Source organism: Ambystoma mexicanum, chromosome 6p (assembly GCF_040938575.1).
Source record: "Ambystoma mexicanum isolate Mex_15411 chromosome 6p, UKY_AmexF1_1, whole genome shotgun sequence".
Lineage (NCBI taxonomy): Eukaryota > Metazoa > Chordata > Amphibia > Caudata > Ambystomatidae > Ambystoma > Ambystoma mexicanum.
The window spans coordinates 1335681581-1335697032 of record NC_090935.1 but is presented as its reverse complement, the minus strand read 5'-3'; the positions used below and the strand labels follow the sequence as shown (position 1 = coordinate 1335697032).

The 15452-nt window shown below is 43.0% G+C and overlaps 1 protein-coding gene across 1 annotated transcript in view; it reads left to right on the top strand.

Annotated features, from left to right (window-relative positions):
* Window positions 1–15452, top strand: part of LOC138510826 (atrial natriuretic peptide receptor 1-like) — a 488764-nt gene that overhangs the window by 139030 nt on the left and 334282 nt on the right. The window contains exons 7-9 of the mRNA XM_069626514.1: window positions 5419–5564; window positions 9153–9225; window positions 11659–11671. Of these exons, the coding sequence (XP_069482615.1) occupies window positions 5419–5564; window positions 9153–9225; window positions 11659–11671 (232 nt within the window). The remainder of the gene's footprint in view (window positions 1–5418; window positions 5565–9152; window positions 9226–11658; window positions 11672–15452) is intronic.

Here is a 15452-nt window from a genome sequence, read left to right as displayed (position 1 = left end):
GCTCTTGTTTTTATGCCCCACCCACCTCTATTGTCCCGTGGGAAAGTTATCAGAACAGCAGCTCAGTAGAGTTGCCAAGTAGCATGCATGGTATAATGAGCAGACCACTTGTGAGTGAGGCACAGGCTACTGGTGCCCGATGTCTGTCTAAAAAGCAACCTCTCTGTGCTCCTCTTTTTTCTGCTGCTCATATACTCTTGTGTTGTGGACAGTGGGTGAAAGCACTACACACTCCATGCATGGCATTTGGCATGCAGCAAACAATCCGATGTAATAAAGTGTGTAGTGTCTTCTGCATGACACATGCCATGTGTACGCCAAGATGTCAGTTAAATGGCAACAGTTATGCTAGTTGTGCTAATTTAGATCACTCTTAATTATATTTATTAATTGTATTTATTTTACATTTATAGCAGCGCGCAAAGCCCAGAGGCATCTAGGTGCTAGTTACAGTACAATTGCAAACGGTACAGTCCATAAAGTGCAGGACCATGCATCATCCCATTTGTGATCACTCTGCCAACTCAAGTCTACATCCAACCCCCTAAACTCACAACCACCACAAAAACAAACTGGAAACATGTCAAAGAAAGCAACCTATTCGAACAACTGTAGATGACCAAATCCTCGACTACAGAACTAGAGCTAGCTGACCTAGACGGCAAAGCAGAGATACTACACAAATTGATTGCAGATACAATTTACAAGATCGCCCCGGAAAAAACAATCACCCCATCAAAAAAAGAACAATGGCAAAATGGTTCACCCCACTACTAAGTGCCATGAAAAAGGAAAACAAAAAGATGGAACTGGAATGGCAGAAAGAATACAACCCAGACAAAAAAATACAATTCCAGAAACATATCCGCGCATACAAGAAGGACATTGAAAGGGCGAAGAGCAGGCATTATGATGACAGAATCTCCAATGCCACCAACACACAAAAAGAAATGTTCAACATCATTAAAGAGATGAGAAACCCACCAGGCTGCGACAACACCCAAACCCCCTCAGAGAAACTATGCAACGACCTGGCAGACTACTTCAAGAAAAAAATCAATGACATCCGACAAATCATACAAAACAGACCAACCAACCACAACATACAACCAAATGAACCTAACACAGAACCACAGCACAAACTCCAACACTTTCCTGAAATATCAGCAGAGGCATTTGCCTTGCTGGTAAAACACAGCAAGAAAGCAGGATCACCCATGGATCCCTGTTTCCCGACATCTACAAATCAATCCTCGCACAAGGAACGCCAGCAGAATATTACAGAAACCTTCTAAATCTATCACTAGCAACAGGTACTGTACCAAGGCAAAAACAAAGAGGAGTTCGGGCTGGACTGCCCCTTTTGGGGTGGGGCCAAGCCTGATTTGCATATGGTTTTTCCCTTCTGTAATGGCTTGGCAGGCGAAGAACGGTGGTCTGGAGGGTTGCCCAGAGCATTGCCAGTGGTTAAGATTAAGTCTAAACCTTCCAGCCATCACCTCTTTGTTTTTGCTACTGTACCAAGGACCTTCATATTGGCATATATCAAACCACTTCTAAAAAACACAAGTGGTGACGTAGAAGACCTCTCCAACTACAGGCCGATTTCAAACATTCCCTACCCAGCAAAACTCCTGGAAACCTACGTATACAAACTAACCCAAGAACACGTAGAAAAACACCACCTGCTAGAACAAGCTCAAGTTGGTTTCAGACACGCAAACGGACAGAAACAGCACTACTAACCATCTGGGATGACCTAAAAACGAACGCAGACTCAAACACAACCTCAGCCCTTATTCTGCTCGACCTCTCCGCAGCCTTTGACAAAGTTAGCCATGACACCCCAACCAAAAGACTAGAAGAGATAGGCATAACAGACCTAGCACTGCTCTGGACTAAATCATTCCTAGCAGACAGAAGAGAAACCGTATGGATTAAACCCTTCAAATCCACCCCACGATTTAACGACTGTGGAGTGCCACAAGGATCCCCACTATCACCACTGTACTTCAACATCTACCAGACTCCAGTTATTAGAATCTTCAAAAATACAACATTACATGCTACAACTACGCAGATCACACTCAAATCATCTACAAAATCAAAGACACCCAAGCCGATCACTCAACCATAATCGAGTGTCTAAAAGAAGTCTTCAACTGGATGAATGCCAACAATCTGAAAATCAACCCAGGAAAGACAGAAATCGTGATCATATCCAAAAACCAATAGAACAAAACCGCCATCCTGTGGCCAACGGAAATGGGAACCGCATCATCACCATCTAAGAAAGTAAAAAGTCTGGGAGTCCTGATGGACAACACCCTAACCTTAGAACCACAAATAAATGCAATCATCAAGAAATGCTTCTGCCTCCACCGCACGGCAAGAAGAATCCTACCCTTCCACTCCTTCACACACAAAACACTCGCAATCGTCGCCCTCATCATGTCAAGGATCGACTATGCAAACAGCCTCTACCTCGTAATACCAGAATACCTCCTGAATAAACTACAACAAATCCAAAATACAGCAGCCAGACTACTCCTCAAAATATCCAGAAGAGACCATATCACTCCTGCCCTAAAAACACTACACTGGTTCCCAGTAAAACATTGCATCACCTTCAAAACAATGTGCACAACACACACAGCAATCAGTGGACAAGGACAACCACAAACCTACAGCACAACAAACCACACAAACTTCACTACACTGCAACAACAAAGCAAAACACACATAGACTTGCGCAACAGTACATGACGACTGCCTGCCGCAAACACCCCAGGTCCAACCAACGGACCCACCGGGCTGAGGCCGCCTACCCCACATCACTGCTCTCTTGCACTTGTCCAGTTTCCTCCCACTAACTCACCCTCCCTTTCCCCTCTTTCAGAGTCGCCAGAGCGCCAGTGGACCACTCCGGTGGTGATAGTGCGCGGTACAAATATCCTTTAACATTAACATACAAATTACATCATAAGTATAGATTGTGAAGGCACAGTCTGGTGATGCCTCACCTCATGGTACAGGGGAAATGTCAGGACTATGCATACAAGTTACATCATACGGGTAGATCGTGAAGGCACAGTCTGGTCATGCCTCACCACATGATACAGGGGCATCGTCAGATGTGCAAATAAGCAAGAAAAACATGTGTGTGCGTGTACAGTCTCGTAATGCCTCACCTCATGATAGGGGGCCAACATCAGATGTCTAGATAAGCAAGAAAAACAACATTTGTGTGGGTGCACTGTCTGGTAATGCCTCACCTCATGGTACAGTGGGCAACGTCAGATGAGCAAATAAGCACTGAAACAACTTTAGTTAATGTTTAGTTAAGTTGACCAGATCTATAGCAATAAAAACCTTTCAAATTCAGCAGATGTGGGAAGTCATGACTGGCTTAACTCAGCGCCTCCCGGTTGATGCCCCCCATAAGTCCATGTCCCCCAAAATGCCATCTTGCTTGTCAGTGTGAATCCTTTCTCTTATAATATGTATGTGCCCATGGGCTTTGTAACAGGAACACAAAGAGATAAGGCGGTAATGCCTTCCCACATCCACTAAATTTCAAGGGTTTTATTGCGATAAATCTTGTCAACTTAACTAAACTTTAACAGAAGATTTTTCTCTGAATTTCAAGGGTTTTGTTATAGCATAGTGATTTATGCCACCTGCTATGGATTTTGGCCATGTCCGCTGTATATGTTCCCTCAATATGTTTCTTTTACACGCTTCGCCGTGGGCACTTTCCCATGTCCTTCAAGGCCATGCCCTTCGGCCGTGCCAACTCTATATTTTGAAAGACTACCGGGCCACTAGCCATGGCCATCAACCGTGGTCTCTGCACATGTCCCCCCCTCTCTTTTGGGCCCACTAGCCAGGACCTTCGGCCGTGCCCACTGTATATTTTCCAACACTACCAAGCTACTAGCCATGGCATTTGGCTATGGCTAGTGGCCACACCCTTTGGCCATGTCCACTGTATATATTCCCCCAATATGTTCCTTTTACACCCATTCCATGTCTTTTGAGCTCCGTAGCCAGGGCCTACTTCCCTTTAACAATATTTTTTCAATGAATTTGATAGGTTTTTATTATTGCAACTTAACCATAACGTCCCTTTACCAAAGTTGTTTCACTGAATTTCATAGATTTTTTCGACTGCAACTTAACCATAACGTCCCTTTAAAAAAGTAATTTCACTGAATTTCATAGTTTTTTTAAGTGCATCCTAACTATAAGGTCCGTTTAACAAAAAAATGTCAGTGAATGTCATAGGTTTGTATTTCTGAAAATGTTTCATGGTGTTACATCACTGTATACAAGTTAGTAATAGTTCTTCTTTTACCATATATAAAATAACTATAATGTCCCTTCATCAAAGCTATTTCACTGAATTTCATAGGTTTTTATTAGTGCAATTTAACCATAACGTTCCTTTAACAATGTTTTTCACAGAATTTCATAGGTTTTTATTAGTGCAACTTAACCATAAGGTCCCTTTAACAACATTTTTTCAGTGAATTTCCTAGGTTTTTATTAGTAAAAATGTTTCATAGTGTCACATCACTGTTTGTAAGTTATTAATAGTTCCTCTTTTAACCTATATGAAAGAACTATAAACCTCCTTTAACAGACATATTCTTTGCAACGCATACTGATGTGTGCCATTTTCAGCAGTGCATGCTGGGGATGCAAGTCATGGTTGAATTGACTAGGGCATGAGGCTTGACCATGACCCCAGCCCCACCAAACTACCCCTTTTATCCACTGCACCTACCCTACATCCTAGTTCAGTGTCCACCATACCCTCATAATGTGACCAATGCCCAGTGCTCATGGCTTGCAGCCATGGCCAGTCTCCAAAATCCATGGGTCATGCTGCATAACCCAATAAGCAAATCAGAGTAGGCATTTGCCCTTTGCCGAGGGCCAGGCCCACTGCCCAGGCACCATAGTTATATCACTATGTTTTATGCTTATTTTTGGCCACTTTTGAAAAAAGGAAACAGATTGGCATGCTCCTTGCGGAGGTTTGCTGCAATCCCGTCCAGCACTTTGGGCTGCAGCCGCAAGTAGATTTTGTTCCCATTCAAACCTAGGACTTCGGCCATGCCGCATTCCCCAATAAACATATCAGCGTAAACATTTCTCCTTGCTGAGGGCCAGGCCCACTGCGCAGGCACCAAAGTTATATCACTAGTTTTTGTACTTATATTTTGACACTTTCGAAAAAGTGAAACACAGGACAGATGTGCAAAAGCATGCTTTCAGGTCCTTGCTGATGCTCCTCGCGCAAGTTTATATCATTATAAACTGGAAATAAAAACAATAAACTATATGCTTACGATAAAAATGTCTTCGAGAGTGGGCCTGGGCATTTTATCACAGCTTCTTTTGTTTGCTTAGTGTGTGGGAATGCTGTGTGTGAAGGCAACGAGGGATGTTCCACCTGCCCAGCTGACTGCGGCCCCTGCGTGCTACCAACTGATGCCAGGATAGGAATCGCTCTTCCAGTATCCATCATCTGCACGGGTTTCATTCTGACAATTGTGGTAAGAGTTGCATCAAATATTTTATCAAAGTGACCATTGCCCGTTTTATCAACCAGCTACATTTTGTCTTCATTTCCATCTGAAATATCATTCTCCCGAATTAAAAAGGATGATGATGTGTGAAATGATCAGTAAACTCCTGGATGTCCATTCATTGTTATCATTTACAAATTGCTATTTATTCATGTATACCTGCTGCTCTGAACCTTTTACAATTTATTAAAATTGGTCACAAGTTGGGCCGTGTGGAGATCAGTGGTTGACGATTGGCAGGTATGCGCATTGTAGGGATTGTAAAGCTAAGGCATCTCTTGACTGTTTTTCATGGTTACATGAATTTATGGAGGTTTATATCACAGAAAATTAATGTTTTGTGTCAGTGGACATGTGTTGCAGTTTAAGATACTCTTCCCCTTTTATGGAAGTCAGTACAGTTCCTGCAGAGACTGATTCAATGGGCCTTGCTTGCCTCAAATATCGGAACCCACGGTTGCTGTTTCACAGGGCATTTCTCATTTCCATGCCGCCATGTGTGTTTCTAACCATTCCTCAATCAAGTATAATTTGGATATGGTGTGGCTTGGGCTATTTCAATATGACTTTCAGAAATGTTTGTTCAATAAAAAAACCGTTTACCTCCAAAATTCTCACTAGATTATTCAAACAATTTAAAAAACTCAGCCCATCAGTTCTAAATTAAATCTTTCAGTACTAATTGTCACAAATGTAGATGCTTTTATTGAACACCCCTTGCATCTTTTGTGAGATTTCAACACACAACAGTCTAATCCTCCACAACAACAAAAACCATCACACAAACTTGTGATCTGTTGCACAAACCTGTTTTTAAGAGTCTGTGCTGCAGTGACACCAGCGTCTCCAGTGGGCGTATACCATGACGAGTCCCCAAATCTTTAGGATTAATTAATTGGGTGACGCCTGATTCAGGGCAATTTAACAACCCACCCAAAATAAGAAAGGACAATGAGCAACTTTCTTTTAGGCTCTTTTTACAAACCTGGAAATCCCTAATATAATGATGTTAAAATACAACACGTCACTCCCACACAAGAAACAGGCTGGTTTGCAGTAACAAAATATTTCAGGGAATTGAATATTGAGATACTTTGGTAACGTATCTCTCAAATTCAGACAGGCAGAGACTACCAGCTGACACCAGGTAATGTTCTTCCTCTTTGGGCATCTGTCCTGTGATATTTCTCCCAATTCACTCACCAGTCTCTTTCCTTCCTCTTTTACTCTCTTCTGCTTCAGGGTTTATGATGCAGACGCGCATGACTTATTACCCTTTGAAAGGAGGGTACGTCCTCTGGAACCACACCCATGGTGGTGTTATGGGCATGAAGTTTAGTCTCAGTGTCAGGACACTTTTGGAAAAGTATTTCCACGAGGCACTACATGTACCAAAATGTCCTTTCTTTTATCTGGGGTGATACTTTAAAAAGGATGGTGAGGTTTAAAGATCAGATCATCCGATTAAAAGTAATATCTCTATATGTCTCTCCTTTGTTCCATAGCTTGTCCTATATGTAACCGTGATCATAGGTTTCTCACTGGACTCTTTGTTTGAAGAAGAGTCCTGTTACCAAAGCCTGTTAATTCTCAGTGACATCCAATAGTGATGGCAGAAGTCTCATCTGAGAACAGTAACCATGGCAACTAGGCTTATACTAAATACATGAAAGTCTAGGCTTTGCTCTAAAGTCCACCTTGTCCCCGATGACACACCACTGGTTCAGATTATCAGTGTCATGGATCACATTGCTTCATTTACAGAAACTGGGGGAGGTTAATTGTGAGGAACAGAAACTGGGGGAGGTTAATGGTGGGGGACAGAGCCCACACCAAAGCACTTTCAGGGTGCTTTATATATTTAACCAAGCCCTATAAAACATAACAAAAAACGGGCTGTGATTTCAAAGGTGGGGCTGTGCAGTTATGTACAAGACATATTTAATGCTGGAATATAGGACTCTAGGCTGATTGTTTTCACTGCAAGGCACTGTATACAAGGGATGAGACAGGGTGGGCACGTGCTGGTGACCCCGCTACGCATACCACTTGCTGGGAATAGGAACTAACGAGGACGTGGGTGCACATTTGGTGTATAACCCCTGGATATGATTAACACAGGTCCTTCCCCCATTTAGCTCTTGCCACATGCCCCTTTGTATTTTCATCACCATATAAATGAATACAGAATCACAAGGGTATATGCAAATTGAACTTCACGTCGTTTATTGTTTGAAAGACAGATGACTGACTTCATGATCTAGAAGATATGTACACCACGTATTGCCAACAAATCAAAAACAATGTAGTTTGTCTGGTAATGATGGTTCTTGTTAAAATGGCAGTATGGCAGTGCTCTAATTTGTATTTGATGATTTGATGTAATTTTAAGATTATTTAATTGAAAATGATGAGCAGTTTATACATGCTGATGTGGCTTTACAACTTAATAAAATAGTTGAATTACCAATAAATGTTCCATAAGTTTGATACCGTTTAAAGAAATCAAATCCGTAAATATAATGTCAACCATTTAGCATGATGTCAGGGCTGTGCCCATCATTCTTCTTATCAGCTGTCAGGCTGATGCTCTGCTAATGATCCACATGCTTTCTTCATTCCCATTGAGGTGGAGGGTTCACATCCTGGCATCTTACTCAAAAAGGGCTTCCTTCTTGGAAAGTTTTCCCTTGTGTAGGAGGTTGAAACTGCAAGTCACTGGTTCTGCCCTGACTGATGCACCATAATTAATGGACTGGAGCAACCCTTACCGGAGTTTCGCCTTACCCGGCAGATTGGATCCGCAAGTGAATTCCTCTAACTTTGCAGCCCACATTGCTCCCATTGAGCCCACAGGCGGCACAGCAGAGAATCCATCATACACACATGTGCAATTGACACAGCACAGTTTGCGCTTTTCTCTAGATGCCGTTTCGTAATTCCAGCCAGCACTTCAATTATAAACCATATCATATCCTTAATCACCTGTACATTTCTTATTTACAGCACTCTAAATTTAGAAATTGAATTAATTGGTTGGTCAATGTACAGCTGCTCTTCTTGATAATCATCTGATAATAAAATATTACATATCTTAAGGACTGATTGCGCAATTGGCTTGTCATCAACATCATGGTGAGGTTAGACATATCCCCAATGTACTCTGATGCGCCTACTTCAAATAGTTGTGATATACTTCAGTTGGTGAAACTACCCACAGTGCTTTAGGAAATAATCTCCTCTAATGTAGATATGGCAAATTACTTTTTTAAGTGACATTCCTATTTTATGGAACGTAAAGGCTTTTTGGATTCTCTCCAGAAGACATTTATGTATGTTCTTGCATAGATTTTAGAGTTTTGCTTGTAACACCTTATCTTCAATTAAGGCTCTTGTTGGAGTAGATTGCAATTTCGCATTTACACGTTATCTTTAATAATATTTCAATAATATTAATGTTTCAATAATAATAATATTTCAACCAAAATACACAGTACACTTTATTCTGAATTGTATCAATCAATTGCACTTAATTTTGTATTTATGTATTTTCAGTGGTTTCAGTACCAGAAGCAGAAAATGTTTTGGGACGAAAGTTGGATTATCGACTACACCAAAATTAAACAAGGTATGGGAATGTAATGGCCAGTGAGCAAAATGGCATAGCCGGGTAGAGAATTAAAGGGACCCATCCTTTTTTAAATGTTATGTTTTAAGTCAATTGAAAACTGCAGAGTGTGATTCTAGACAACATGAAGGCACGGTGTTCCACATTTGCAAAATTCTGTGAACCACTCTAATGAGAACGAGCAAGGCCAAATAACCCGTTCTCTCAGGTGGTTTCCAATCAAGAAGACCTACAATCACGTTTTAGCTAACTGTACCTTTCACAGAGGGCGGATATCCATTGGCATATTGTTGTAATGTGCATAGGCGCGTGTGGAATGTTGATGCCGGTTCAGGAATCAACATTCCACGAGGGCCAGTCGCTTTGGTAAAAGAGTTAATGTGGTTTTGGAGCGGTATAAATTCTTTTTCTAGGGCACAAGGATCCACGGAAAGCATAGATACTTATGTTACGGCATTACAAGCGATAATGGCCACGTGTGGGTTTCCTGGTAATGGGGATGAACACATCAGGGACCAAATTATGATAAAGACCTCTAATCAAAAAATCAGAGAAATATTGTGGATTGAGAGAGACCCATCCTTAGATAAGGTGTTGGAGATTGCTAGGGCAATTGAGGCTTCCAAGACGAGCGTACAGATTGTTACTGAGAGGGATGCGTCTAGGGAGGTGGTTCATGCTGTAATACCAAAGAATAAGAAAAATGTGGATAAGGTGAATGGTCAGGGCAGGTGGTCTAAGGGTAAGGATGGGTGTAAAAATTGTGGTTGGTCCAGCCATGCGGCTGATTCCAAGTCCTGTCCCGCTAGCAATGTTGAATGCAGGAAATGTAGACGCGTGGGCCATTATGCACGCATATGTAAAGTGCAAGTGGTGGCTAATGTGGCTCCAGATGATTCCAGAATGTTACAAGAAGGTTCCTCTGGCGGTACACCTGAACAGGGTGTGATTCTGCATGTGGATGGAAGTGGGCGAAAGGGTCCCTGGGTTTCAGTATTGGTGGATGAGCATCCTGTGGATATGTTGGTGGATTCAGGGTCACCTTACACATTAGTACCTCCAGAAGTGTATCATGAAGTATTGGGCAAACAGATTTCAACTTTATTGGCTTCGGACATCAAGCCATGCGCATATGGGCAGAACCCCATTGATGTACTAGGATACAATTGGTCCAATTTTTCCTTCAATGGGAGGAAGGCTTTGGGTAAACTGTATGTGGCCTCCAAGGGCACTACTAGTGTGTTGGGTTGGGATGAGCAGGCAGCTTTACAAATGCAGATTCATCCGGGTAAGGAGGTGCCAGTTCTCAGTATTGTATAGGGAGCGGTGGATAGCAACATAGTTACGCCAACGGTGCTCATGAATGAGTTTCCAGAGGTATTTTCGGATACTCTGGTAAGCTCAGAGGTTTTGCCCATTGCATCGTGCTGAAGAGGGGCACAGTCCCTAAAGTACACAAAGTGAGGAGAGTGCCGGTTGCGGCAAGGGAGGCATTGAAAGCAGAGTTGACCAAATTACAGATGGCAGGTATAATTGAACCTGTTGAGTCGTCAGAGTGGTTGTTTCCCGTGGTCTTGGTCAAGAAGGGTGATGGGAGTATCAGAATGTGTGTAGACCTTCGGGAGCTTAATTCTAGCATTTGGGTAGATCGACATTCCTTGCCGAACATTAACGAGTTGTTGTTGACATTGGGGGATGCAAAGTATTTTTCCACCTTTGATTTGTCAATGGCGTACCATCAAATTGACTTGCACATAGACTCTAGGCCTCTCACATCATTTGTAACTCCTTTTGGCACATACCGTTTTTGTCGCATGCCATTTGGCCTTGCTTCGGCTTCTGCTGTGTTCCAACGGTTAATGCAGCAGATGTTTGGAGGGGTCTCTGGAGTAAGTTATTTTCAGGACGACATCTTGGTGTGGGGTAGTAGCAGGGAGGAACATGTTAGGGTCATGAAGGTCATACAGATTCTTAAAGAGAGAGGTCTGACTGTAAAACTAACCAAATGTCAGGTGGGTGTGTAGGAGGTTACCTATTTAGGTCATACCCTGAGTTCGCAGGGTGTTAGCCCTAAGGGGGAGTTGGTACAGGTTATGAGAGACACGCCAGTCCCAGCCAATAAAGACCAGCTGAGGGCTTTCCTGGGCCTTGCAGAGTATTATGTTAAATTTATATCCAACTATGCTGAGAAGACGGTGGCCATGAGGGCCCTGATGATGAAGTCAGTCAGATTTGTGTGGTCTGAGGAGTGTGGGGCAGAATTTGAGCTGGTTAAGAGAGATGTGGAAAATGCTCCGTGCCCGAGGTCATTTGATCCCAAGAACAAGACTGTACTTACGGTGGATGCGAGCGAGGTGGGTTTGGGTGCGGTGCTAGAACAATGTGTGGATGGTGAATGGATGGCGGTGGCCTTTGCCTCGAAGACGCTGAGAGATGTGGAAACCAGGTACTCGGTAATTGAGAGGGAGACCTTGGCTGTGCTTTGGGCTTCAAAACATTTCAGGACATTTCTTTGGGGCATACCGTATATAGTCAGAACGGACCACACACCGTCGGTGCAGGTGTTTTCTACCAAAGGTGTGATGGCAGTATCCCCGAGGATTGCGAGGTGGTCGGTGGAGCTACAGGAATACAATTTCTCTTTGCAGTATTTTCCAGGGAAGTTTAATGTTGTGGCGGATTGTTTGTCCCGTTTGCCTGTGATGGAGGGTGACAGTTACAATCAGGCAGAGTTGGCGAAAGAGGAGGACTTGCAGGGGTGTCAGGTTGCTTATGTGGCTTCTGCTGTGGAGAAGTCGTTGTGGGATGTGGAGTCTGAGTCTGATGTTGAATTAAAATGGATCAGGGAGGGTCTGGTTAAAGGTTGGCATACCGTTAAGGACAAACCCGAGGGGAGAGGCTATTCCCAGGTATTGCATGAATTGGCTGAGGGTCCTTGGGGTGTGTCCAGAGGTGTCAGGTTAATTCCCCCTGTAAGTCTAAGAGGCAAAATTGTGGAATTGGCGCATGCTGGCCATTTGGGTCGGTCTTTGACCAAGAGGAGATTTAGGGAAGATTACTGGTGGCCGTCTATGTACAAGGATGTGGAACAGGCGGTGAAAGAGTGTCAGGCTTGTGCCATCAGTGATAAAAGCAAAGTACTGCATCCCCAACCGGTACATCCTGTAGATGGTCCCGAGCAAGTATGGACCAAATTGGCTTTGGACATCATGGGTCCTTTTGAATGTCTTCAGCCTGAGTGTAGATATCTGTTGGTTTTGGTGGACTATACGTCCAGTTGGATCGAGGTAGCCGCCTGTGGTAATATCACTACAGATTCTGTTATTGCTTTTTTGAGTACAGTGTTTGATCGTGAGGGATTACCGGCCAACTTAGTTACAGATAATGGTGTGCAGTTCACGTCCAGAGCCATGAGAGAATTTTTGGATCAGCATGCCATTTCCCATCACCGGACTGCTTTATATAATCCATGTGCCAATGGTCTGGTTGAGAGGGCCAATGGTACCATTAAAGGATAGTTCCGGGACTTTTTTTTTATTGTCCCTACGGTTCGGCCATGTGTTTTTAAGCATAACTCAGTCGATCGTAGAAAACTTTCCTATGGACCTTACCCGACTTTTCGTCCATTAACGCACTCGAAATCAGCCGCCATTTTCTGATAATCCTATCACTTGCCGCATCGCCCTGGCTCACCTGCTTTTGCGGCACTAAATCAAATCCCCCGCCCCTGAAACAGACTTTATCAAAACATTCATATTTCCCGCCTCTATCCGTGACGTGACTGAGCTGCGTAGGCAAACGCGCCCAGGCGTCTTCTACGCGACTCCACACAGAACCCGGAAATCAACACAGATCAGCTCACACAACACAGCGCGCCACAATTCGCAATATGAAACTGTACTTTTAAATCAAACCGCAAGATTGTAAATTTGGTAAAGTACATTTATTTGACATCAAATGTTTAGAGAATATTCAGCGATTTTCTTTTTTATTTGCTCACGTTCCAAAAAGTTCGTTTTGAGGCACGCGAGGTTCCTTTGCTGTACACAGGGTCTTAGATCATCTCACAATACAGCGCCACAATTCGGAATATGAAACTGTGGTTTAAAAGCAAACTGCAAGATTGTACATTTGGCAAAGTACATTTATTGGACATCAAATATTTAGAGAATATTCAGCGATTTTCATTTTTATTTGCTCTCGATCCAAAATAGTTCGTCTTGAGGCAAGCGATGTTCGTGTGCAGTAAACAGGGTGTTGGTTTACGATAAAATAAGCTCTTCGGTCGCACTGATAATCGCATGGCTGTTCCAACAACGAGGCACTAGGCCACCACAACGGTCTGTATGTTGCATCTAGCCGTTAGTACCGCGTAAGGGCATACTTGTACTTGGCGATCGTCCCATGAAATGGTCAGGGTGGTAACGTTGTTCACGCGGAGAAGCAACTGGCGGCTGTAGAAGCCGTCCGCCGGTGTCTGGTACTCGTGACACAGACAGTAGTGAATGATGTACCTAAAAACATAAAAAATGAAATTAGTCTCACCATCAGATCTTTATTAGAATTATTCATTTTATATATTCGGTCGGGAAATTATTTCATAACTAGGACAGTGCAACTGGGTTTTAAACGTCAAGGGGGGGCTGTAGGATACTGAGACAGTCCCTCAGTGCAGGGGTTGACAGGGAGTGCAGGTGGAGAGTGGAAGGGCCCAGGACCGAGATCGCAGACAGTGGACCAGTTGTAGCAGGGGAGAGGGAGAGAGAAAGCAGAAGCAAAGGTTTTGAGGTGCTTCCGTAAAAGTAGACGGTTCTCCCCAAGATAGTGCGCGGTACAAAACAATATGCCACATAGAACGAACAAGTACAACTTAACCCGTCTTTAAAGCTACTGTATAGTAATTAAATTGCGGTATAAACTCATCTAAAGAGTTACTTACATTATATTTGCATTTTCCATTGTGTCTGTGCGTAGGGCAGCCCCGAAATACCACTCCTTCTATGCCGACGTTATTTCTTCTAATGAACGAACATGAAATGGCTTTCGTTTCTGAAATTCTATTCATTATCGTTTCTTACGTGGTCCCGGCCTGTCAAGGTCAAAATACAATAGAACCTTATACTGAGTCGTGGGCCATTCTGGCACCCGAGAAAAAATCAAAGCAGCTGACCTTCACTTTGAACGAGCACACATTCCTAGTTATATACATTCAGTGTAAGGCATTCTCACAGGACTTGAAATTTACACTCCATCTTTGCATTTTGTCTGCGTGCTTTGCAGCCCCACAGAACCATAAATACGGAGACATTATATATTTTTTGAAAAATGATTTATATTACTGTTTGGTTTAATTTAATGCGCAAATGAACAAGGTTGGATAGATACACATATTCAATGGGCCTGCGACATGAGGAGACTCGAGAGAACAGACAATCAAATTACAATCATTTAAACCGTGATGTGTATTTCTCAATGAGTTCTTCTTTAGGTGGACATGGAACAGAGGCAATGTTGGGTGGCAATGCAGTTGTCCCCTGCACAGGTTCGTTCACAACTCCATTTATGTGCCTATCTAGGACGTCAACAATAAGTTTCTCAATAAACTCATATTGCATATCCTCAAACACTGGTTTGATCACCCATTGTTTACTTCTTTTAGTGAAGGCCTTATTGTAGCGAAGCGTCCCTAAAGTTCCGGTCGTCCTACTTTGTTGACGGCCAACATTATGGTTATGTGCCAAGACCGCTAAAAGAGTCCGATTTATCATGCCCTCCATGCCAAAATGCAATCGTTTTGGCCTGTACTTGAGGCACATATTGTGGAACACCTCCAAATCTCCTGTGTGGCAGAATTCCGTGAGTCCCCTCAATGCTTTTGTTATAGTTTTACCAAATACAATCTTTTCAATGGCTTTGTGAGTGGGTGATGAAGGAATCAACCACTTCTTCTTCCGTGCCTCCTCTGTGGACAAATGGCCATGTTCACAATTGTGAAAATGTTGGTTCGTGTTCCATCGGTGAACGTTCGTACAGTGTGGCATTACTGACCGCCATTTTTCCAGTAGAATTTCCAACGACCCTCCACATGTTTTTGAGCTCCACCAAAGATGGTTGCTGATTGACTTGGACCACTGTGAAATACCTTGCAATTCTTTTTTTTTACCTGCAGCCGACAATTTTTTATTGATTGATTTTGCAAGATGCCAAACGTCAAATTGGTGATTTAT